Raw genomic sequence first — 25528 nt, forward strand, 5'->3', positions numbered from 1 at the left:
TCTTAGCCCAGGTACTAATCATTCATATCAAGATCAGATGTTCTTTTGTGAAAAGCATATCATTTGTGAGGGAACTATTACCCCAGGCTAACTGATGTCCTGAAGCGCCACATGTACCGGAGTCAGAGAGAGTTTTATTACCGCGTTTTCAGTCTGCGTTTCCAAATGTGATGCATAGTGCACTCTATTGGGTGTGGACGAAACTATTATTTTATAACACATAAAGTGCGCTGGTATAAACACTAGGGCGCCGTTTGAGATCGGTCCTTCGTGACGTGTAAAATCAGACCCCGCCCACATGTGTTGCGTCACCGCGCCCCGTCTCTCCGCTCGGCTCAGTGCGCTCCAGAAGCACACAGACATGGCTCCATAGGACTGCACATGGCGGCCAGCGGCCATGAACCAAAATCCCCCACAACTCACCAAAAATAACATCAAATGCATTTCTTACAAACACGATTTGATTCATTTCGGACTCATTAGTTCCATCCTTGGCAATATTTCTTTTAGGTTGTTTTTTTCCCACCATAGGTGAGAGGCTGCTTGGAACTCCGCTTTTTTCTTCCCCAAACTTTGTAATTTCCCTTCATCAGAGAGCAGTGATGGGCGTGCAGGGTTTTCAGGAGTACATCGAGAAGAACTGCCCGAGCTCCGTGGTGCCGGTGGAGCTGCAGAAGCTGGCGCGGGGGAGTCTGGTGGGAGGCGGCAGGCAGAGGCCGCCGCAGGGCCCGCTGCGCTTGTTGGTGGACGCGGAGAACTGCGTGCACCGGCTCTACGGCGGCTTCTACACCGACTGGGTCGGCGGCGGCCAGTGGAACCACATGCTCGGCTACCTGGCGGCTCTGGCCAAAGCCTGCTTCAGCGGCAACATCCAGCTGCAGGTGTGCTTCAACGGCGCGCTGGAAAAGGGTCGCCTTCACGAGTGGGTCAAGCGGCAGGTGAACGAACGGCAGACGGCGCAGCAGATCGTCAGCCACGTCCAGAACAAGGGCACCCCGCCGCCCAAAGTCTGGTTCCTGCCGCCCGTCTGTATGGCGCACTGCATCCGCCTGGCGCTCCTCCGGTTCCGGATTGAAGTGAGTTAATCTACCGAGAGCGGCAGCTGCCCCACTTTCCTTGCTTTTGTGTCCAGTTTTCCATTAGACAGCTGTTTAGCCCGATTTCTAATAGTTAATGAAAATCCATCGCATTATATCTGTTCATCCTGCTTCATAAAACCTTTTTATCAAACCGACCGGCTGTAGCTGTGGACCGGATCAAGCGATTGACTGCCACTTGTTAACAGACTTTCACAACATTTGTCTTGCAGTAAATAACTTGACAGTTTGTGTAGGACATTTTCTTTTCCAAGACAAATCGATTCGAGCATGTGGGAATAAAATCCGTCTGACTTTTATAATCATTTTTCTATCCAAACTAAAAGCGACTCGTTCATTGCTCGTATAAAAACAATTGGTTAGAGGCTGTTGATTTATGCTAGGATTTCTTTCATGATGTGTTCAGACTCAATGTTATACGTTTTAAAAGTATATTATGATATTAATATGTTAAAATATTTTCATTGAAATCCACGTTCACCCCATTTCAATCAATGCAACTGTCAAAAGTCCAGTCAGTTATCTGAACACCACAAGCGGCTAATTCACCTCAGATCATGCTAGCAATCCGGGCCTGCTTCAAATACACAGCCTGCTCAATCTACATAGATAATTATAGATCTCTTTTTTCGTGCTTATTAAATATCAGATTATACTACAGTTTACTTTAAAAACACGCTTTATTATTTATTAACCTTTCCTTTTTTCCTTTTTTCCAAAAAAAGGAAATTAGGAAAATTTCCAAAATTACTTTACAGAATTGGTCGGTTTTGTTTCTGTACGGCAAAATGTTTATTTTGAAGTAAAAAGCCGTGTTATTATCGATGTGTCATTAATGTCGTGTACTTTTAAACGATTAGTTTGTCTAAATGGAGAGACTCCATTCTGAGCATATCGCCTTAGTATAAGACTATTTAGTTTGCCCCGCCTCCTTTGTCTTCGGATTGGCTGCACTCTGGCGCTTAACGTCATGACTGTCGGAAACCCTGGACTCTGATAGGCCAAACAAATGTCCATCATTTAACCCGGGAGGCGGAGCCACATTGCAAACAGGCCCTGCTCCTGAGCGCTTCCCTGAAATGGTTCAGGAGATACAGAATCCCAAAAACCCCTACTGATGTTTTGCGTTTAATCAATCAGCTGTTTTAACAAAAGAAACAAGTCCTGTTCTCTCTTTCACGGCGCGTTTAAACCATGTGGGACTGTTATTTAGTTGTGATCAGAATTAATTCTCCATCCTTAAATATATGAAGTGTTTTGGGTTTGTGTGATGATTTTTTATTGCTCCTGATTTTTAAAATTGAAAAATAGATTTCTAATAATAAAAGATTGAACATTTCAGAACCAGTAGCTTAAAACAGACCACCTTTTCAGGTTTAAGGGAGATTAGAGGAGGATGGACTGTGAAGAGGCACGACTTAGAGTAGTGAAGAGCTTCAAAACATCAGCACAAATAAGTTTAGATTTGCATGTTAATTTGCTCATCTGCTTATTTATTTAATATATATATAATTTTTTTTTTCCCCCCAGCTCACAGCTGTATCGTGTTCTGTACTGGTTTCGGTGTTTCTTCTCGAAACAATATTTTCGTTTACCCCTCGCAATAATCATTGTCATGATTATGCTAAATCTGGATACAAAGATCCAGAACACAATATATGCTCCAAGATATAGCTTAGATTTGGTGTGTCTTGTTAGCAACCTACGAGATTACGAGCATGAGGGTGATGGCGGCAGTATTAGCTTGAGAGCTGAAGCTTGGAAGCTGCTTTGTTTGAGCAGAGGGAACAGAGGAAGAGGCGAGAGAGCTGAACAGACTAAAGCCCTGGTGCATCTCTTTGCTTAGTTTTGTAATGAAGCAAGGTCTGAATCCCACTGACATTTCTCTCAATGAGTAGTCGAGCACCATTATGGGTATTGTAGAAAACAGTAAACCGATAGATCACTGAATAGATTTTAGGTTAAACCTGTAGATAAATTATGAAATAAATCTTAGTAATCTTAGAAATAAAGTGCTTAGTGTTGTAACAAAGAACTTTGTTTACATGTTAATAGTGGTTGATTCATGATTTTAATGCAATATAAAGACTCAAAGCATATTTGCTTAGAATTTCTAACTGCAATTCTTATAATGATTTAGGGATTGCGAAAGTATCCTTGGTACTTTACGCATCGTAGTTTCAAATATTTCTAATAGTCTTTGTTTCTTTTCCCAGGTTGTGCAGAGCATTGAGGATCATCACCAGGAAGTAATCGCTTTATTTAGAGAGAACGGGTTCCATGGGTTGGTAGCCTATGATTCTGATTATGCTCTGTGCAACATCCCCTACTACTTCAGTGCCCACGCTCTAAAACTCAGCCGCAACGGCAAGAGCCTCACCACCAGCCAATACCTGATGCATGACGTTGCCAAGCAGCTGGACCTCAATCCAAATCGCTTTGTCATTTTTGCTTCACTCTTGGGTAAGCTCAAGTTTATGAAATGAGGTTTTAGTGATTTTGATCAGTAGTGAGTTCTGAAGCTAACAATTTACTCATGTTACCCTGTGTTCACACTAGTCAAACAGGACGGAACTCAGAGTTTAAAAAATATGCTAATTTTGGACGTAGCCCCTATGGTACCTTAGTGAGTTCATCTAGACATTGTCACTTTAATTCAATAATGCGTTTTAAAAATTTCTCGGTGAAAATCTAGTTTAAAATGTTATTCCTAACGTTCCTAAACATTCGGTCCCACTGCAGATTCTCACACATTTTTACGATAATCCGCAACTTACTGTTAATTAGATTCCAAATGAAACCCGCAATTTTTCTGAGCCGCGAGTTCTGAACCGCAAATTATCGGGGGTCGACTGTAATGCAAATTACTTGTGTTGCAGCAATGATACCGATCTTGGCTTAGAAGATCTCCTGGACAAATTTTATGGCACATAAACATGCTGTTTGTTTTCCTTTACTGTTTGATGCACAAGTATGGAAAACAAAATTATGAAAAACACTTGTTGTCAGTGTATGTAGCCAGAACTCCTGACATTGGATATTGACAACAACGGTCACTGCATGATCATAAAAGCTATAATTGATGAGTGATTTGTTGCTCGCGATCCTAAACGTATTGTTGGAGATCTACCCCATGCTGAAAAAGTGGTGATGTGTTCCTTGTTTCCAGGGAATCACATTTTGCCTGATGAGGATCTTGCTGCATTTCATTGGAGTTTACTTGGCCCAGAGCACCCTTTAGCATCCCTGAAGGTACAGTAATCATCTGCTCAAAAACAAGGGTATGTCTGTTCATAGTCTTGTTTTTGTTTTCTTCTTGAATTACCGTTGCTTTTTGCATGCTGAACCCGGCATACACCGATAAAACCAAGCGAGTCTCTGTAAGTGTTGGAGAGTTTGAAAATAAGACTTGCACTCGTGTTAGATTCTCTCTGCACTTAGCCTTGGTACTCTGGTTCCTTGGCAACCAGATTGAAATAAGGTCTGGGATGTTACTTATGGAGGACCGTGTGAAATCACTTTAGAGTCATAAACACCAATGGGTCTTTTAGTCCTAAAACAGTGTTTTTAAGTGCCACCCCCTGAACTTTCTTACTTTTAGTATAGCTATAACCTGGGACTTAAATACACTTATCTGATATTACATAGTATGAATCAATATAAAATAGTCCAAAATATTGTTATTGCATTTTAGTTGCTTCACTGACTGCTGCTGTTCTTACCTAACACCTGACTTTTGTTGAAAAGTCTCTTCTAAACAGATGGTTGTTTCGTTTAGAGTAAAAAAAAAAAAAAAAACCAAATAAATAAATCCTAATGCATTTCTGAAACTTTGTTTTGATAGATTCATGTTTTCCCCATTATGACTAAAGCTTATTCCAGGTATATTCTTTATATTCAAATCATGCACATTATATGACTTTTAATTGAAACGAGTTGCATTATTTATGGATTTATTTTATCGACACATTTTTGAAGCAATTCTATGTTAAAAAAAAAACTTTTAATGTTCTTTGATGGATAAATAAATATGCAAAATATCCCACTAATCAATGGGTGGTAAATGAGATAAAACCCCTATCGGGCACTTTTGTGTATGTATCTATATGTGTGTGTGTGTATGTGTGTGTGTGTGTGTATATATATATATATATATATATATATATATATATATATATATATATATATATATACACACACACATACACACACACACACACACACACACAGTAAACTTCTTGAATGACTTCTTGAATATTGGCTCTCCTGGCTGATGCTTTTACTAGTTCAGTGAGCATTAGTACTAGTTATGAATAATTCAAGACATGTCAAGATGAGGGTCTATAGATCTGACAGCTAGTTGGTTTTTGCCTTAGGTTCGTGCCCATCAGCTGGTACTTCCTCCCTGTGATGTCGTTATAAGGGCTGTGGCAGAGTACGTGCGCAACTTGCATGATGTCACTGACCTGGAAGCCATCGCTAAAGACATATTTAAGCACTCCCAGGTACACTCATTTTTTTAATGTATCTTTTCTTTTAGCCTTACGTTTTGATACAACCTAATTCGTTTGTGGTTTCCAGTCCAGGACTGACGACAAACTTATACGCTTCAAAAAGGCAGTGGAGTATTACTCAGCTGCCAGTAAAACCCCCAAGTCCTATAACGGTAAGCTTTTGTTTGCTATAATTTTCCAGCCATTTCTTTCTGCACAATGCCTGTCTAAGTCTTTTTCCTGCAGAGGCATTTTTTTTTGTGGTTTGCTCAAGTCCAGGTTGGACAGATAGTCTCTGTCTTTCTAAGCAGTCTCCCAGCCTCAGACCTCTCAGTAATGCTTGAAATTTTCCCACTAGCCCCCAGACCTTGTATGCACTTTGGAATGGCTGCTATGCCCCATGCATACAAATAGACTTGTTCAGAATGGCTTCTTGAATCAAAATTGCTTGTGTGCAAACAATGGCAATTCATTCAAACAATTTTAATAGCTTTTTCATTAAAGGACAAAGTTACTAAATGATATTCATTTGATCTTGGTTTACAAAGTTTTTAGCACTGATTAAATTTTATTTGAGCTGTTTTTGTACTTTTTAATATGTACTAATATATTAATATTTGTAAATATGTTTTTTGAATGTTTTGAACGGTTCTGCACGACACACATTCATTCCATGGTCCCAAAGTTATAAAAATACATTTGGGACCATGGAATGAATATGTGGGCTGTAGAACAGTTCAAAACATTCTAAAAAAATATATTTACAAATCTGTAGCATTTGTAACCTCATGCTTTATATGTACCTGCTTTTTATGAGCAACTATTACGTTCAACAATACAATAATTTACTTTTATAGTCAACGTCATACAAACTCACCTTAAAAGTCTAAAGGCAGTTTGGGGAGAGTTAATAGAGATATTTCTAAATCATGTTTTAAAATCTCAAGAGTTGGTCTACATTTCTTTAACATATCAGTGTGAAGTAAACACTGATATGTTACATTGGTAGCTGACACATAACCCAAAAAATGTAGACCAACTCTTGAGATTTTAAAACATGATTTAGAAATATCTCTATTGACTCTCCTCAAACTGCCTTTAGACTTTTTACTATAGAAGTAAATGATTGTATTGTTGAACGTGATAGTTGCTCATAAAAAGCAGGTACATAGAAAGCATAAGGTTACAAATGTTGCAGATTTGCTTTAACTCTACAATCAATATTCATTCATCCTTATTTCCCAACTCATCATTTTGTACAATTTAAAGAAGCCACATTTTAAGGCCAATGAGAAGGAAAGAAAGGTGCAGTGTTTAATGACGGAGAAAGGGGGTAAAAAGGTTGGCAGGTTGTATAGATGGGGGTGAGGTAAACTTCATTTACTGGATAAGGGTTTGTATTTTAATTGATTTTGACAGTGAGAATAATCTTGCATTTGAATAGTAGGCTATATTTTTCTTGTGTGCTCCTGCAGCCAGACCAAAGCGGCTTGGAGTCTCTGAAACTGTGCCACCTTACGCACATACACCAATGCCCAACATTCCGCAGCCCTCCCTCCCGCTGCAGCCTGTGGTAAGTGCTACACTCATGCCCCACCTACAGACATCTGCTCATAAGTGATGAGTTAATGTACACAAGAGAGAATACACCCACTGGTCACAAATACATTCTTGGACTAATTTTTATTTGATTTTTTTGTATATTTTTTTATAGACTAATTCTTCAAAAGGCCAGTGTCGAACAAAAATCCACCCATAACAAAGCTATAATCATTTTTTATGATTTTGCAACTGGATGCTTTGCCATTTTGTGCAATGACCAAGGTCTGGTTGTTGAGTTAATGTTGGTGGCTTTAGGAACAGGTCACTAGCCAGGCTTGCATTCCTAGATGAGACTGCTGAGAGCACAGTAAATAGTTAGAATGACAAAAACAGTAGGCCATATGCAGTTGAGACCTTCCCTACTGAGTCATTTTTGCATGGAGAGGAGGTTAGGGAACTATTCCTTAGGAACCCTTTGCACAAAGCCTGCACAGACAAATAGATGTTATAAAACTGTTGCTTAAATCATATTTGATAGTATGGCTTATGGATTCTTTTTTAACAGCTTATCCATCATATGAAACTGTTACGCTTTGTTGCCCATTAGATAATGCAACTCTACAATGTTTCCCAAATAAAGCCACAGCAAAATTATATCTTTATTTTAGTTAAAGCACGTCAGATTTAGGGATGTCAACGATTAATCGACGATCGATTAATTGTCGATAAATATTTTAATCGATAAACCTTATTGACAGTCAATTAAGCATGATCACCATTAACGTGCATAGTTTGAGACGTAGGCAGCTAGCTGGTTTGCCAACCGCCAAAAGAGGACGACGCACGCGGCTTATGCCAAAACATGTAAAGTACAGCAGTTGTGAAGGAAAATGAAGCGAGCACGCAAGAGTTTATTTTGGGATCATTTTATTTCAAATGGTGATAATGTTAATTGCAAACATTGTGCCTGTGTTTTAAAATATAATACATCAACAAGCACCATGATATATCATTTGAAAAAAGTGCATCCAGCGGTTTCCGGGACAGGATTTGATTCGACACAGCCAACAATAACCTCCATTTTAGCCGGGAAAAAGGTAGGAACTCAGAAGGCAGAAGAAATAACTGAACAACTGTGCAAAATGATTGCAAATGACATGTTGCCTATAAGCGTCACCGTAACACAAACTTGCTGACATGGACGCACGCTCGCTACGATTTCCGCTCTATGGAAGTGCGCTCCACTCAGTCGCTAACCGCCCGAGCAAGCGCTCCGTTAATATTCTCATTGACGCCGCCGTAAACCAGTTCCAGCTCCGACATAAAGTTTTTCTAGTAGGCCTAATTGTTTACTGTTTGTACCAAAATTCTTTAATAATTGTCTAAAATTATGCATGCTGATAAATAGCAATTATGTTTCCAAACTAATTTTTTAAATTCTTCTTAATTGTATTAATTGTATTAATTAAAATGTATTAAATATATTAATCTATCCTTAGCAAACATTCCTAAAATGCAAAAACTGAAAAAGTGTATTTGATTTTCATTCACTTTATTTCCGTGAAAATAGCTGCCGTTGTTGTTCAATAGAATATTCAAAATAGGCTCATTAAAACACAAACGCACACTCACACGAGATGAAATGTGCGTAGATCTTTACAAAATACACATGGATTATAAAGCATGTGAAAAGCACACACAAAATAAAATGCACTTAAAACGCTTAGATTATGAACTGGGTTGAGCGAGCGGAGTGGAATCTTCAGAAAGGCGCCTGCGCCTTAAGGAAATATTACCACTCCGCTTCGCTCAGCTCATATGCCAGAGTGCATCTGAGACTGCGTTATATTAGTCATTGTATTTGAATTAAATAATTATATTAAATGATCAATCGATTCATTTTATAATTCTACTAGCCTTTTATTTACAGTAAAAACCCTTTCCTTTGTGGGAGGACGCTTGCGTTTTTAGTGTCATTGCACAACAATTCATGCGATAACTACTGTAGACGCATCTTGCAGTATGAAGGTTAACGATTAATCGATTAATTGATCGTTAATTTAAACGACGATCGATCATGAGAATTTGTCGAAATTGACATCCCTAGTCAGATTCTCTGAATTCTCCTGTTTCATCTTATCTCCTAAGTACATCATTGTAGGCAGAATACATTAAAATACCCCTAGTTCTGATTAAATGTTTAAAAGTGTGCATGGTGCCCTGTGATGAACCAGATTATTCTCGCTTCACACCGAATGTTCCTGAACTGCAGATTAATTAAGGAATGTAATTTCAATGAAAATCCACAATGAAAAAGTAGATCAGTGGTCTCAAGTTTGAAACAATTGAGTGAAAGAATTGGCTAAGTGTGTTATGTATACATTTGGAACTAGTTAGCAGATCTGAAGATAAACAAAATCATTTATACCAAAAGTAACTATTTCAACTTCAGCTTTTCACGCTCAACAGCGACACAAAAATTCAAATTAGCTTTGAATTGTAGTTTGTCAAGATGTCCAGTTATTAAGTTTCGCTTCTTGCTATGATTTTTTTTATTTCTTCTTTTTAATCTCAGATCCAGCACAACTCCTCTGGACTGGTGGCTAAAGGGCCCTCTGATCAGAATAGCTTCAGCAACATTCCACATGGAGGTAAGCAGCACACGCCGCTGTATGAGAGGGCTTCTCCAAACCATGCCGAGCCAGCCTTCTTCAATGCCTCTTCCACTTCATCATCTGAGAACGAGGAGAACACGGGCCCCACTGCCAAGTGAGTAGTAAAACATACGAGAAACCTGCCACTACCACTCTTACTGCAAAATAGCTTTCTTCAAATATCATTCAGGTTTATTTTTCTGCTTTTGCTCTAGAGATAGAAATTAATTAGGATGCCATCTAATAAAGATCATTAGGAAATTGAGTTACCTTTACATCATGCCGCTTTAAATAGATAGAATGTGCTTTAGGTTGTAAGAGCAAAAAGGTAGATTTTTACTGTACAGATTTGGAGGGATTTTTGCAGAAAGAAAAGGCTCTCAGCTCATCCTAGCTGTGTTATTCTGCAATATTAGTTTCTTGGAAATCCTTTGATTGGGCCAATGTGGTTCAACACAGCAAATCAGAGAGCACAGACCGACCGACCGACCTTTATTGTCATTGCATTGTACAGGTACACAGCAACAAAATGCAGTTTGGCATCTACCAGAAGTGCAAAATTTAGCAGTTGTGCAAAAGTGCAGATAAATATCTAGCATATTTACAGCAAATGGTATATATGAAAGTATATACAGTGAATAAATATAAAGGCTACTACAGTGCAGGGATGTGTGGACATACAGGTGTACAGTGAATAAATGTAAAGGTTCAGAAATGGTTGTGCAGAAGTGTGCAGAATGTGCAGAAGTGAAAGGTTACAAGATCACAAGATGATAGCATTTAAGGAGTTAGCAATCTGAATAAACAGTCTACTATATATAAAAAAAAAAAATATGAATACACATACGTTATATACACAAATGATTGTGAAATGTTGGGCAGAATGTACAGTAATGATATAAAGATACATATAAATAAAATAGTGCAGATGTACTGAGGAGTGAAAAAGATATACTATGTAGTATGTACATGTATTGTACAGAGGTTATATACAGTCTTTTGTTTGTGTCTGTTTTGCAGTGATTTTAGCGGTGTAGTGTAGAGTTCAGTAGTGTGATGGTGCGTAAGTTCCTGTATCTCCTTCTTGATGGAAGGAGGTTAAACAGTTTATGACTGGGATGTGAAGAGTCCTTGATAATGTTGTGAGCTCTGCGCAGACATCTGCTGTGGTGAAGGTGTTCAATGGCAGGTAGTTGGGTGGCAGTGATGCGTTGGGAGGTTTTGACCACCCTTTGCAGTGCTTTATGTTCACACACAGTGGAGCCTCCGTACCATACGGTGATGGAGTTGGTCAGGATGCTCTCAATGATGCAACGGTAGAAACTCGTTAAAATTCCCGGGGACAGATGAGATTTCTTGAGACTTCTCAAGAAGTACATGCGCTGTTGTGCTTTTTTTTTTTATTTTTTACCAGAGCTGATGTGTTCTGCTGCCAGGACAGACCCCCAGAGATGTCAACTCCCAGGAACTTAAAGCTGGAGACTCGCAGTTCCATCAGTTCCATTGATGTTGACTGGTAGATGTCTTCTGCTGTTGGATTTCTGAAAGTCCACAATGAGCTCTTTGGTCTTTGTGGCATTGAGGGTCAGGTTGTTGGTGGCACACCATGCTGCCAGATTACGGATCTCTTCCCTGTAGGCCGATTCATCGTTGTTGTCGATCTGGCCGACCACGGTGGTGTCATCTGCATACTTGATGAAGATGTTGGAGTTATACAAAGGAGCACAATCGTGGGTGAACAGGGAGTAGAGCAGTGGGCTCAGAACACAGCCCTGCGGTATGCCAGTGTTCAGAATGAGGGTTGAGGGTACCTGGTTTCCCAACCTGACAGATTGAGGTCTGTTGGTGAGAAAGTCCAGAATTCATCTGCAAGTGGAGGTGCAGATACCCAGTTCACTGAGCTTAGTGATCAGTACAGTGGGGAGGACTGTATTGAACGCAGAGCTAAAGTCAATGAACAGCATTCTGATGTATGTGTTGCTTTTATCCAGGTGGGTGAGAGCTGAATGAAGAGCTGTGGAAACTGCATCCTCTGTTGACCTGTTCGGGCGATAGGCAAACTGGTGTGGGTCCAGTGTAGGTGTTAGGCCCGCAGTGACGTGATTCAGTACCAGTTTCTCAAAGCACTTCATAGCAATGGGGGTGAGTGCAAATGGGTGAAAGTCATTCAGGCATTCAGTTGCTTAGGCACAAGTATGATGGTAGTGGTCGGGTATGATGGTAGTGGTCTTTAGGCATGTAGGAACTGTGGCTTGGGCCAGTGACAGGTTGAAAATGTCAGTAAAAACCTGTGCCAGTTGTCCAGCGCATGCTCTGAGAACACGTCCTGGTTCAGTGTAAACACTGAATAGACATTCGTTGTTGAGAGTGAAAGTGGGCTATAAGCAGTAGAAGAGTCCGTGGAGAACTGCTGGTTGGTTGAGCTGTAGGTTTGTAGTCGGTGATGGACTGGATGCCTTTCCACATGTGTCTGGGGTCAGAGTTGTGGAAGTGCTCTTCTATGTGGAGTTTGAATGCGAGTTTTGCTTCCCTGATGCTTCTTTTCAGGTGGACCCTAGCTCTGTTGTAGTCTTCTGCACTGCCAGATTTAACGTGTTTGACTGTAGTGACATTGTCAATGCACGTGTTAATATGGTCCAAAACAGATGATGTGTAAATGTCCATGTCTGTGTGAGAGTCCAGTGTGGCCTGTGAGGCAAACATGTTCCAGTCAGTATGCTGAAACTGTTGCTGTAGAGAAGAAATGGCCCCCTCTGGCCATACCTTTACTGTCCTCATAGCTGTTTTCACACATTTGATCAGTGGTGTGTATTTGGGTAGCATGAACAAAGACAGGTGATCAGACTGACCCAAGTGGGGAAGGGGAATGGCTGTGTATGCCCCAGGTATGTTTGTGTATACCTGGTCCAGTGTTTTGTCCCCTCTGGTAGAGCAGGAGACATTGCGGTGAAATTTTGGTAAAACAGATTTCAGGTTGGAGTGGTTGAAATCTCCAGCAACAACAATAGCTCCTTCAGGATGTGCAGACTGCTGTTTGCTGATAGCTGCGTGAAGTTCCTCCATAGCTAGCTTAGTATTAGCATCCGGCGGAATGTACACCGCAGTCACAACAATGGCTGAGAATTCTCTCGGTGAATAAAAGGGTCTGCACTTAATCATCAAATACTCTAAATGAACAGAGCAATGACTTTCAATAACAGTGTGTGTGTGTGTGTGTGTGTGTGTGTGTGTGTATATATATATATATATATATATATATATATATATATATATATATATAATATATCTCATTTTAGCATATCTTCTCAAGGGAAAATACTATAGAAATGTGCAGCTTGTATAACAGTACAGATTTATTGTCCTCTGAAAATAACTCAACATACAGCCATTATTGTCACAAAAGCTGGCAACAAAAGTGAGTACACTCTACGTGATAACAGCTGTATGTTGCTTCAATGTGCAAAGCCACATGTCCTATTCATCATGTTCATGTTTTTGTCTACTTGACAGGACCCTACAAATTTGTGTATCTTTTTTAGAGCAGTTAAAATTTGTTGCTTTGAGTACAATTCCCTCATACTGACCACTGGATGTTCAACATGCCACCTCATGGTGAATACGCTCTGAGGATTTGAGAATAAGAATTGTTGCTCTTCACAAAGATGCCCAGGCTGTAAGATGATCGGTAACACCCTGAAACTGAGTTACAGTACAGTGACCAGGGTCATACAGAGGTTTTCCAAAACAGGTTCCATGCGGAACAGACCTCGCCAGGGGCGATGAAGTTGAGTGTTTGTGCTGTGCGTGAGGTGCAGAAGCTGGCTCAAAAACACAGACACATGAGTGCTGCCAGCATTGCTTTAGAGGTTGCAGAAGTGGAAGGTCCACTTGTCAGTGCTCAGAACAGACACGGCACACTGCAACAAGTCTGTTTACATGGTTGTCGTCCCAGAAGAAAGCCTAGTCTGAAGCTGGCTCACAGTTTGCTAAAGACAACCTGTTCAAGAGCATGAATTACTGTGTTTTGATGAGACTAAGATGAGCTTGTTTGGCTCAGATGGTGTCCAGCATGTGTGGTGACACCCTGGTGAAGAGTCCCAAGAAAATTGTCTTGCATACAGTCAAGCATGGTGGTGGTAGCATCATGGTCTGGGGCTGCATGAGTGCTGTAGGTACTGGGGATCTGCATTTTATTGAGGAAAACATGGATTCCTCCCTTCAGAAACTGGGCTGAACAGCGGTTATTCAACATGAAAACAACCCTAAACACACTGGCAAGATGACAACTGCCTTACTCAAAAAGTTGAAGGTGAAGATGATTGAGTGGCCAAGTATGTCTCGAGACCTGAACCTTAACACCTGTGGGGCATCCTTAATTGGAAGGTGGAGAAGCTGTTGTTGAAGATGTTTCTTAACATCCAGCAGCTCCATAATGCCATTATAGAGGAGTGGAAGAGGATCCAAGCAGTAACCTGTGCAGCTCTGGTGAATTTCATGCCCAGGAGGATTAAGGCAGTGCTACATAACAATAGTGCTCACATAAAATATTGACACTTTGGACACAGTTTTGACAGGTTCACTTAGGGTGTACTCAAGTTTGTTGCCAGTTATTTAGAAATGAATGGATTTATGTTGAGTTATTTTCAGAGGACAGTAAATCTATATTGCTAAAGAAGCTGCATGTTGGCTACTAAAATATCTCAAAAGTTTCATTTCTATAGTATTGTCCCTTTAGAAGATATACTAAAATGGTTGCTGAAATGTGAGGGGTGTACTCACTTATGAGATACTGTGTGTGTGTGTGTGTGTGTGTGTGTGTGTGTGTGTGTGTGTGTGTGTGTGTGTGTGTGTGTGTGTGTGTGTGTGTGTGTTTAAAATAACTCGGCTCTTTTTTTTTTCAGTCATGTAAGTGACCATAAAGGATGGGACAAACAAAGTGATCAGGTGAACAGTGAGCCAGAAGGAGCCCTGGAGGACCAAAATAAAGTGGGTGATTTCCCTAAAGCAAATGACAATATTCACCAGATGCTTATAATGTGATTTTAATAATAATAATGTGCTATTTCATTCTCGCATAATGGTATGCTCATTATCTATGTTTAGCCTGACCCCTCTGTGACCTCCCCTTTGGGTCAAGGCATAGAGATCGGAGGTCACCACGGAGTCAATTCCCAGATCCCTTCACTGCTCTCAATGCCAACTAGAAACCACATGGACATCACCACACCTCCTTTGCCTTTGGTGGCACCTGAGGTGCTGCGAGTAGCAGAACACAGACACAAGAAGGGCCTCATGCACCCTTACATCTACCACATCCTCACTAAGGTGTGCTACAGATTGTAACATCACGCATGAGCTTTCAGTATATAGAGAATCCTTTTAGCTATGTGGAGACATGTTCAAGCGATGGGGATTAAAAACTGATGAATCCTCATGTAGCTGTAGACTACATTCTTGCCATGTTCTCATAACTGAGTGCCAGCTTGGTTTTTCATCTCTACCTGCAGGGAGAGATTAAATTGTCAGTTGCAGTTGAAGATGAAGCTAATAAGGAGCTGCCATCCGCCGTGCAGCTGTACCGGCCGATCCGCCAGTATGTTTATGGTGTGCTCTTTAGCCTGGCAGAGGCTAAAAAGAAAGTAGAGAGGCTTGCAATGAGAAGAAATCGCCTCCCTGAATGTAAGTAGCATCGACAAAAATACACCACAAACATTATATTTAATTACCCTTTAATTACAGTTGTCAGAAATATTCTAATGTAGCCCACATGTTGTCTGGATCAGGTTTAGACATGTGCTGGTATATTATAGATTGATGTTGGTGTAGTTTGCATATATATATATATAAAATACTTTTTTTTTCTTCACATTAAACATCATAATACAGAAAAGATTTACTTTGATCATAGCTTGCTTGTTGGTACCACATGAGCTGACATGAGTTTTTTTGGAAACTGCTGATCTCCTGCGATGTTTTTTACAGCAGTCTCTAGAGTTTACACAGTAAGACATGCTGTGTTCACAAGGTCTGCAAAGGCTGAAACACTTTGAATTACCAGACAGGTCTAAACTCACAGTTTGGGTGAGCCTGTGACTGACAGGAGTGGAACCTGATGTGGTCTTCAGCTGTTGTAGCACTGCAGTTGTTAATATAAGAGTAATTGGCATTGTCAGTTTAGACAAGTTTCTTCTGATCTGTCTCAGCAACGGCGGGTTTCAGACTGTAAACTTTCTACAGACATAATGTTTATTGTTTTTACACCATTATGTGTAAACCCTACAGAATGTTGTGTGTATGAACCTCAGGAGATGATCAGTTTCTGAAATACTCACACCAGCCCATTTTGCACCAACAACCATCCACAATCAAAGCCACAGCGATTTATAGTTTTAACTGAATCTCTTGGCTTGTATCTGCATGATTGGTCTGTATACTGCTGTCCGGATCATTTGTCCGGATCATTAGATTGCAGTAAATAGCAGATGCACCAATTTATCTAGTGTATATGTGATTACAGGTACTAATATTTACACAGTAATTTGCATGTTCTGTGCAGTGCCGGCCCGTGCATTTGGTACCTGGGCCTTCAGTGGGGATTTACCCAACTTAATCCACCTCTTAATACCACCACTATCACGTTGCAATTAAAGAAACCATTAATACAATACAAAAATGAGTTGTTGTTAGTGGCATTTCACATATAGAGGGTGAATACCATTTTACTAAAGCAAGAAACCCAGTTAAGACTCCAAACCTCTACACTACAACCACAACTGTGTACCTACATCAACCTGGAGCAGTTCAGAAACAATATTTGTCTAATAACATGAAATAAACATAAAAATGTAAATAAAATCCAACCCACTCACCAGAGATGCAGACTCATAATTTGCGCCGCACCTCAGAGGCTGTAATCCAGTGGTACCGCTCGTATTCACTGGTCTGGAAGTGGTGAACAAACCATTTCCCGGGCAGAGACAAGCTAGCTATCTTCGGGGTTGGCCGACCTTCTCATGATGTCTAGCTTTTCCTGAAAATGTATTTTTAAGTATGTCCGAAATGTAGAATGTTGTAAATGTAGGTCAGTGCTTCTGATGGTGTTTAGGTCAGCAGAGAAGGCGTTGCTGACCCTCACCGTAGGTAAAAATGTTTTAAAAGTGATAATGTTAAGTAAAATTTTAAATATTGAGTTTTTACCCTACAAATTACATATGGTGTAATTTAAAATGTATTTTGTTTCTGGGGATTGGAAAAAAATACATATGTACTTATTTATAGTGTTACTGTTAAACAGCTCAGACCTCATCATATACTGTTTTTCCTCTGTCATTGGCTATAAAACAAACTAATAACTATTGTTAGCTCTGTTCTCTAAGCTCAGACATTCCACAATGAAACCATAAACATTTCATTTGAGTGTTTCTGGTAATTCAGAAGGCAGTACTGTAGACTACTTTAACAACGTAAACAAAGATACACAAATCCATTGCTTGTTGTTGGCAAAAAGCATCAGGGGGAGTTTAGGAGTTCAATATGCTTACATTAAACAAACTTCACAAAATCACATGCTTCTCATTACAATTCTTTTCATAAACACTCCTGTTTGTAAAATATGTAATATATACGTATAAAATGCTCTTATTTAAAATGTTTTTTATAATAATGTTATACATACAGAATTTTGAATTTAGTTGTGTTGCCAATTTCACTAATTTTATGAATTTGTTCAAGTCAAGGTGCTTGTGTTTGAGGGTTGTAGGTGCTGCTGTATTGAAATGTAATTGTGTCGAAGGTATTTGAAAAGATTTAGTTTTTTTTATTGCTAGAAATCAGTGTGCAGGGATGTTTTGCACAACCGTTATAAATAAATCTCTTATTGTATGTACTCATCAGTGCTTTTCTGCTTCTGTAGGTGTAACATGATTGTAGGCATTTTTATAAAAGTGACCTTGCACAAGGCAGAAACGATCACAGTAAATATACGCCAGCAGCCACAGAAATCCAACCCTCTCTAGTTGCCTGTTCCATCTAATCACAGATCAGCCTGTTATTATAAAAGAGTGGGCAGCCTACAAGGGTAAATCACCACACACCCCTGAGCTGGTGGAGGCTCTTTCCTTCCGGGAGTGGACCTGCCCCAACCTGAAGAAGCTGTGGCTGGGCAAAGCCATGGAGGACAAGAACCGGCGCATAAGAGCTTTCCTGGCCTGCATGAGGTCTGATACTCCAGCCATGCTGAACCCTGCCAATGTGCCCACTCATCTCATGGTGCTCTGCTGCGTACTGCGGTGAGAGAACTTGCGCGTACACATACACGCAATTGCAGGCCTATATCCCAGCTAAACTTGATCTTGAGGATACTCTCTGTTCACCCACGTGATTATACAAGACTTGCAGATTTCACAGGCTGGTTTTCTAGATGAAGATTAAATGAATACTTCACTCAAAAAATGAAAGTGTCTTATTAATGATTATATATTTGGTTTAGTCATTTGGATATGTCCGCTTTATTCCAAATTATATAACATACATTTTGACTTGATCTGCATCTAGAAAACCGGCCCTATAGCTTTAGGAGAACTAATTGGTTCCTGTACTTGTATTTGTTGTATTTCAACTCCTTTGTGTTTTGCTTCAGGTTTATGTTACAATGGCCAGGAGTAAGAATTTTGCGTCGTAACGAACTTGACGCTTTCCTAGCGCAAGCACTTTCTCCTAAACTTTATGAACCTGACCAGCTGCAGGAACTGAAGGTGATTGTGTGGCGACTGTTGTATGTGGAATGTCCTGGGAAAACACGTTGACCAGAGTGCAGTTTAATGGCTCTGGTTAGTTTGGGTTAAAAGGAAATTGCCCATTTGGCACAGAAAAGCAGTTAGCTTTCCCAGGATGCGCCACATAATCCAAACCAATGTGGATAACGTTTAAAGCATGCTTTAATATTATTAGCTGGCTTTGTAGGGAATAAAAGGCTGCAGCTTGTGTGTGTGTATGTGTATACACATATATATATATATATATATGTGTGTGTGTGTATATATATATATATATATATATATATATATATATATATATATATATATATATATATATATATATATATGTATGTATGTATATGTATAACATTTTCTAAAGGGAAATTTGTGCCTGTGTGTCCTGCTGCTTTTGGTTGTGTTCACTCAATTGCTAAATTTGTTCATGAGTGCACATGAACATTTGCTTATTACCAGAGCCATCCACACTGTGCGTGTGTTTCATCTGGAGTGTGTGTTAAAGGGCTGGGCAATATGATAAAATAGCTATTAGCTAATGCTTGATAGGTGATGATCCCTTGTTTAGCGTATCAAAATTCTATTATTTTGACTGATTGAAATAATTTATTAGAACTGAAAATTATTCATTCATGTGCTTTTACATAGTAATGGTCTCCGTTCTCAGCCAGGTATTCACAAAAATCACACAATCCTGGCAACCTGATTGAGCAGCAGATGATGTGATCTGACTGCATTCCTGGGGAATCTGGTTTTCAGGCCAGCTTTAGACTTAAAAAGCAAATGAGGTTTTCTGTTTAGGTGTAGATTTTGAAACATTTGGAGATTGGGGTGAAAGTAGGAAACCAAAGTGATTAGTAAGAATTAGGTTACCGTGGCAACACTAAAACTAACTAACTTGCACTAAGGTTAAGGCAGTGTATGGGGTTTTTTAAAATTATTATTGTTGTTTATTTTTTATTATTACAAAAATAATTGTATTATTATTCAAACACCAAATCCTTGTTATTATTATTTGTATGTATTGCCCAGCCCATGTGTGTGTAAAATTTGTCTCTGCATTTGCTTTGTGCTGCTTGGCTGGTTGTGTAGGCTGCTAATGCTGACTGTGTGCCTTTCCCCTTGTGCTTGGGTCTACGTTCATTTCCTCGCAGTTTGTGCTTCGCTGCTGTTTGATTGGGACCCTCACTTTTTTGTGCTTCTTTTTTTTGTCCTCCATGCTAACAATCTAATTCTTGTCTTCAGATTGAGAACTTGGATGCACGAGGTGTACAGCTGGCTGCACTGTTCATGTGTGGTGTAGATATGGCACTGCTGGCGAATGACACGTGCGGTCAGCCAATACCCTGGGAGCACTGCTGCCCATGGATGTACTTTGATGGCAAGCTGCTGCAGAGCAAGCTGATTGGGGCCACGCGAGAGAAGGTCTCACTTCTTGACCTCTGTGACGGTCAGGTACTAATAACCAACAATTTGCATACATTTTGTGGTCAAGTAATGAACAACATTTTTTAACAAGAGACTGTTTAAACCCAGTGTGTGAGGGAGTTAAGAAAAAACAGGTGGGAGGCAGGCAGAGATATTCTTTTTTTTTTTTTTTTTTTTTTTTTTTCTTTTCTTTTCTTTTCTTCTTAGTTTATTTAGTCCAGGCACTTCAGTGCACTTTCAGGAACTCAACAAAGCAGAACAACTCAACAGAAAAAGGCTGTCATAGACTCATGACTTGCTTTCCATCAAGCTGATATGTATGCTTCTCTGCATGTGTATTGGTGTGTATGTGCGTGCATGTCTTTCAAGCTCTGCCAGCTATAACACACACACACACACACACACACACACACACACACACTCCAGGGTAACAGGAGTCACTGAAAGCACAATGAAAGACAAAAAAGTAGACAAGCATTATTATGAGATCGTAAATTAACTTAAGTTATACCTGCCAGTGTATATATGCCAGTATACAAAAAATCTTTCTGCTTTAGAGGGAAATCTGATCAGTCGTATCTGCTTCTCCAATAATTTCCCCCATTTTTGTATGTAGACTGAGCTGGTTGCCAAACTGGAGAAGATGCGCCAGAGTATTATGGAGGGTCTGAACTTCTCTCGGCCTCCTCACCCCCTCCTCTTCCCACCTCCACCACCACACGTCATGCCATTCTACCCCCCCAACAGCAACTTTTACCCACCACCTCCCCTGCCTCCTCCACCAGGGCGAGGTAGGGCAATGCCAGGTGAGCACAGTCATGTCAAGAAGCTTTTGTCATTTCAACCATATATAGCTGAGTCAGTACACGGTGAAATGAGACAGCGTTTTTCCGAACCCTGATGCTACATAACACACACAAAGCTACATACAAAACACAAAATTTAGCCGCCAGGAAACCTACTGAATAATGTGTTTTACAGTACAGTTATAATGTAGTTATAATAAAATAATAGAAAATGGGTGCTGGCGAAGACATGATGTGTGTGAACTGAAAAGAGCATTAAGTGTATGTTTGAGTTCAGATTTGTAGCAGCTCAGTAACACACGGTCAGTGTGTGTGTGTGTGCGAGTTTCAGTTCCAGTTCTGTGTGTTGAGGAGCCTATTTGCTTGAGGGGGAAAAAAAACTGTTGTATAGACTGGATGTGAGGGACAGAATGCTTCGGAAACCCTGTTGCACGTGTTTTGGTGCAATTATGTTCACTATTTTATAGGGATGCACCGAATATTCAGCCACCGAAAATTTTCGGCCAACAATGGGCCAAAAGTGCATTTTCAGGTTTTCGGCCGAAAGACTTTGATCACCGAAAAAACACGGCCGAAACAGTTTGTTGTGATGACGCAAACAGAAACCACGACCTGCACGTGCTTGTCTGAAGCAACATGTCTGCGGTGTGGACGTATTTCAGTATATCTGAGAAAGACCCACGGATAGCGTTTTGCAAAACGTAATGCCGAAATTTCAAGAGGAGGTGCGTCTGCAAAGACTTTCTCCACGTCGGGTTTAATTTATCACCTGAAATCCAAACATCCCGATCGCTATGCTGAATATTAGAGAAACACGGCACAGAAAAGCAAAACCCTTTTGAGCATGCGCACTCCGTCTGTGGTGAACGTTTTTGAAAAGGCAGGAAGTTTCCCAGTGATATTGTTGTATCTTTTAAACAGTTGCACTTGTTCTGAATGCACTGTTTTTTTGAAAGAACATATTTAATTTTACAACCTTTCAGGACATACATGAGTGCATTTAAGTTTGAATTTTAATTTATTTTATCCTGTGCATTGTTGCAATGTGCTATAAATAAATATTTTCATAATTTGTAATTGATTTATTCTTTGAAACTTTAATATTAATTTATGCAATTGAAATGCCTTGATTTTAGTCACAGTCATAGACATAAATGCAATAGTAATAATAATTGGCATCATTTCTTTCGGTGTTTTGGTTTTCGGTTTCGGCCAAGAATTTTCATTTCGGTGCATCCCTACTATTTTCTGATGGCTGGCCTGTCCTGACTCAAATTCACATTTCCTGCAATTGTGACATTTGTTCAGAAAATAACTGGTGGTTTGTAGCAATATAATAAATTTGCAAAAATGTGTTTGCATTTAAATGTTCAAGAATACAACTCAGAACCAGTGTAAAGGAAAACATGTATTCGAGAGATATCTAAACTTTTTGTTTTTGTGCTATTTATGACTAGCTTATGTATTTGTGAGCAGGACTCCAATCGATCCCATCACACGGGGGCAAACTTGAGATTGCTGGCACAGTGGTGGGGCAGTGGGCAGGCTCTCGGCGTGGCAGGGGCCGGGGCTCTTTCCCTATTCAAGTGGTGTCGGTTGGAGGACCAAGTAGAGGGTAAGTCTCAGTGAAGATTAACTTAGAATGATGCCGTGTTTGTTTTAAACAAATTTATAAATGTGTTCATTGCTAATATCCAGATGTCAGTTTTTGATTCCTCTGCTCAGAGACACATCATTCAGCTCACATGTTAATGATTGGATTTAGTCTGTGTTGAGCTGTGGATAAATACATAAATATATTTCCTATATATCAGTGTATATGCTGATGTAAATGTTTTCCTAGCAATAATATAAACACTAGTTGGGCAAACTGTATACAAAACATGGCATTTGGATTTCTTGAGTTTCTCTCGGCTACAAATGTGTAACTGGTTTTCTCACTGTTTTTGGTCTGACAAACAAAATGTGTGCTTTTGGCTGTCGTGTTTTTACTCTGCAGTCCTTCACTAATCATATCTCCTGTGTGTAAAGATACTGCTGCTGTTTGCAGTTAAAGCGGTTTCTGTGGTTTTATTTTCCCCCTGTTCTCACATCCTATTACAGTTTGATCATCATGGAATGTCACATTGTAATAATGATGAAATCTGAATCATTCTGGAGCTCTAGTATATGTGTTACAAGAGGGAAATGCTGGACTTCATCCCTGCAAGATCCCTGCTTTTCTGTTTTACAATGACACGTGAATATGTCCAAAATATTTTTGTGTATTTGAATTTTATTTTATTTTATTTGCCTTTCGTATAGACGACCAAGAGGTGTCATTTCAACCCCTTTAATAAGGACCTTTGGACGAGGAACCAGATTTCATGGCAGGGGTTTTAAAAGTCAGGTACTACATCAGGTTAGTTTCACTAATCAAGTTCTTCCTGTTTGTGTGTTTCTTACTCCTATACAGTGACTTTGGTTATACAATAACTCGTTAATGTATAATTTCAAAATGTTAAGAATAAAATAGCTGTAGATTGTTGAATTGCTTGAAAGCATTAATAAATCATTTTACTTTTAATTAACCATAAATAGCTGTTGCATTTAGACAGTCAGTGTGCAGTTTGCATGTCATATTTTATAATGTTAGTGGTGTATTTTCACACCTTAAACTAAATTACAATTACTGTTTCTGTGTTTCATATTTGTGTTTATATAGTTATTTGACATTGCATATTGTGAGTTATTTGCTGTAAACATATTCAGCGATACTGTTAATTATTGAAATGAATGAAGTGTTTTTTTTTCTTTTTCTCCAACAGAGTAAACCTGCATACTCTAACTTCACCAATGACATAGGGAAAGAAAGGAAGAAACCCAAAGCAGAGAGTAAAACATCATCTGAAGAGTCTGCTGTGGCCGAGAACGGGGTGGAGGGCAAAGAGGTGGAGCTTAATGGGAACAAAGTAGCTCCCACACAACCAGAAAGTGCCTTTAGCAACGACTCCAAAATGTGCAATATGAATCCTCATTTAAATGCACTAAATACAGACGGTGAATGCCACAGAGACGACGCTCTGAGTGCTGCTGTCTTAAAAACAGAAGAGTAAATCTATTTTTATAGAGAGGGTGAAGAATGGAAGGTTCAGGGTTAAGGAAAATCTGGAAAGATGGAAAGCCTACAGTTGGTGTACATTTTTTCCTCTCCGAAAAAGTAATTAATGATGAGGACACACTGTATGAATTTTTTTAATCCCTCTTTGATGTCAGCAAGCAAGTACAGGTTAATGACGATATTTCTCAATAAATGCATAGACATATGAAGTATACCAGTTTTTAGACAATACTACCAGTATATAAGGAGTTGTCTACTCCCTCCTCACTAATTACCTGTCTCAAACTGCTTATGCAGACATTTTATTTTGCAATCTCTCGAATTTCTGAAGCCAAAAATCATTTTGGCATTATTTTTTGTTGTTTGTTTTTTTTTGTTGTTTTTTTTTTTTTGTTTGTTTTATTATACTCATAGGTTGAGACATTTTACCAATAGTTGGCACCATATATATTTGCCATTGTAACTGATTTTGTGTTGTCAGAGTAAATGCTTTTTTCTTTTAAGAAGTAAAAAAAAAAAAAAAACCCAGAAACAAAGAGAAAAGCAAGAACACATTTCTCACCTGGGTCATCGCTGTAGTTTTACTTGAGCTAAAATGTGCAGAACCGTTTGGAAATTAAGTAACTAGTACAAAACTACTGCAGCTTAGTTCTGATCGCCTCGGCGTCATGCTACTAGCATCGTAAGAAGCATTAAAACATCAGAATTAAAAAAAAAAGAAAAAGATCCAATGACAAATGCCACTGTTTTTTTTTTTTTTTTTTTGGTTTTTTTTTTTGTCAGGAATGGCCATGCATCAATGATTGATATTAGTGTGGTTTTTTGAATCAATTGTAGAACATTAGTATGATGGTTTCAGCAACTTTTTGCATGGTTCACAACTTTAAAAATGGTGTGTAGCTATTATGCATGTTGTCCTTTTTCTTCCATCCCTACCAGTACTGTGCCCATTTGCAAAATCTTAAAAAGGCTAATAATCAGTAATAGTCCTAAAAAGGTGTTAACTGTTAGTCAGTAACTGATTTGCTCTAACCTTAAATTTTTTGTGATTATTGACCTCTGTTGCATTTACTCCAAAATATCAGATGTTATCTAGCCACTTTAAATATTGTTAACCCTGGTATACTCACCCATCTCTGTATCCGTTATTGTACTCTGTTGCTGTTTTCTGCATTCGAGCTAGCCAACCATATTGGGGAGGGAGCGTCAGTCTTCAAACGATCAGCCCTTCCCTTTCCCTTCCTTTTTCTTAGCTGGGAAACAAAGCAGTAAAATTATATGATCTTCCCATTTGAGGGTTTAGCCTAAGCAAGTAATCTTTATATCATTTTGGTGTTTTGTTTAGTGTTTTCAAAGCTTATTGTACTGAATAAGAATCATTACTTCAAGTTTTCCACCTAATCCTCCTGATGCCTTCCATTGCACATTAGTGATCAGAAATATGGTGTATCCCCTGCCCGCAAGACTAAATAGGCTACCTTAATGTAAGTTGATTGGAGTTTCTTCCTTACTCATGGGGTGTCAAAGAATGATCTACTGTTGGGTTTGAGTGATTGTTGATGGCTTGTGGTGTGATGTATTTGAAGGAAATTGAATGCAACTTACAATGCTTAATAAAAGTCTATTCTTTTAGTATA

The 25528-nt window shown here is 39.3% G+C and overlaps 1 protein-coding gene across 2 annotated transcripts; it reads left to right on the forward strand.

Annotated features, from left to right (window-relative positions):
* Positions 1-89: 89 nt before the first annotated feature.
* Positions 90-25528, forward strand: LOC124402247 (constitutive coactivator of PPAR-gamma-like protein 1 homolog). 2 transcript variants are annotated; one of them, XM_046875121.1, is made up of 17 exons: positions 90-1076; positions 3314-3560; positions 4267-4349; positions 5474-5602; positions 5679-5763; positions 7066-7163; positions 9714-9901; positions 14688-14772; positions 14890-15111; positions 15294-15465; positions 17825-18074; positions 18425-18539; positions 19803-20012; positions 20602-20791; positions 22268-22406; positions 23096-23192; positions 23599-25528. In XM_046875121.1, the coding sequence occupies exons 1-17, from the start codon at positions 603-605 to the stop codon at positions 23884-23886; spliced, it is 3072 nt and encodes a 1023-aa protein (XP_046731077.1). In that variant the 5' UTR covers positions 90-602; the 3' UTR covers positions 23887-25528. The 2 variants fall into 2 exon arrangements, with proteins under 2 accessions (XP_046731077.1, XP_046731076.1); XM_046875120.1 differs by having other exon boundaries at positions 92-1076; positions 9708-9901.

The sequence above is a fragment of the Silurus meridionalis genome, chromosome 19 (genome assembly GCF_014805685.1).
Source record: "Silurus meridionalis isolate SWU-2019-XX chromosome 19, ASM1480568v1, whole genome shotgun sequence".
Classification (NCBI taxonomy): Eukaryota; Metazoa; Chordata; class Actinopteri; order Siluriformes; family Siluridae; genus Silurus; species Silurus meridionalis.

Excerpts from the sequence above, each read along its gene's own strand:
- LOC124402247 (XM_046875120.1), top strand. The coding sequence starts at position 603 with ATGGGCGTGCAGGGTTTTCAGGAGTACATCGAGAAGAACTGCCCGAGC. Across the intron at positions 3,561-4,266 it reads CATTTTTGCTTCACTCTTGG|GGAATCACATTTTGCCTGAT; the intron begins GTAAGCTCAAGT and ends CCTTGTTTCCAG. Across the intron at positions 5,764-7,065 it reads AACCCCCAAGTCCTATAACG|CCAGACCAAAGCGGCTTGGA; the intron begins GTAAGCTTTTGT and ends GTGCTCCTGCAG.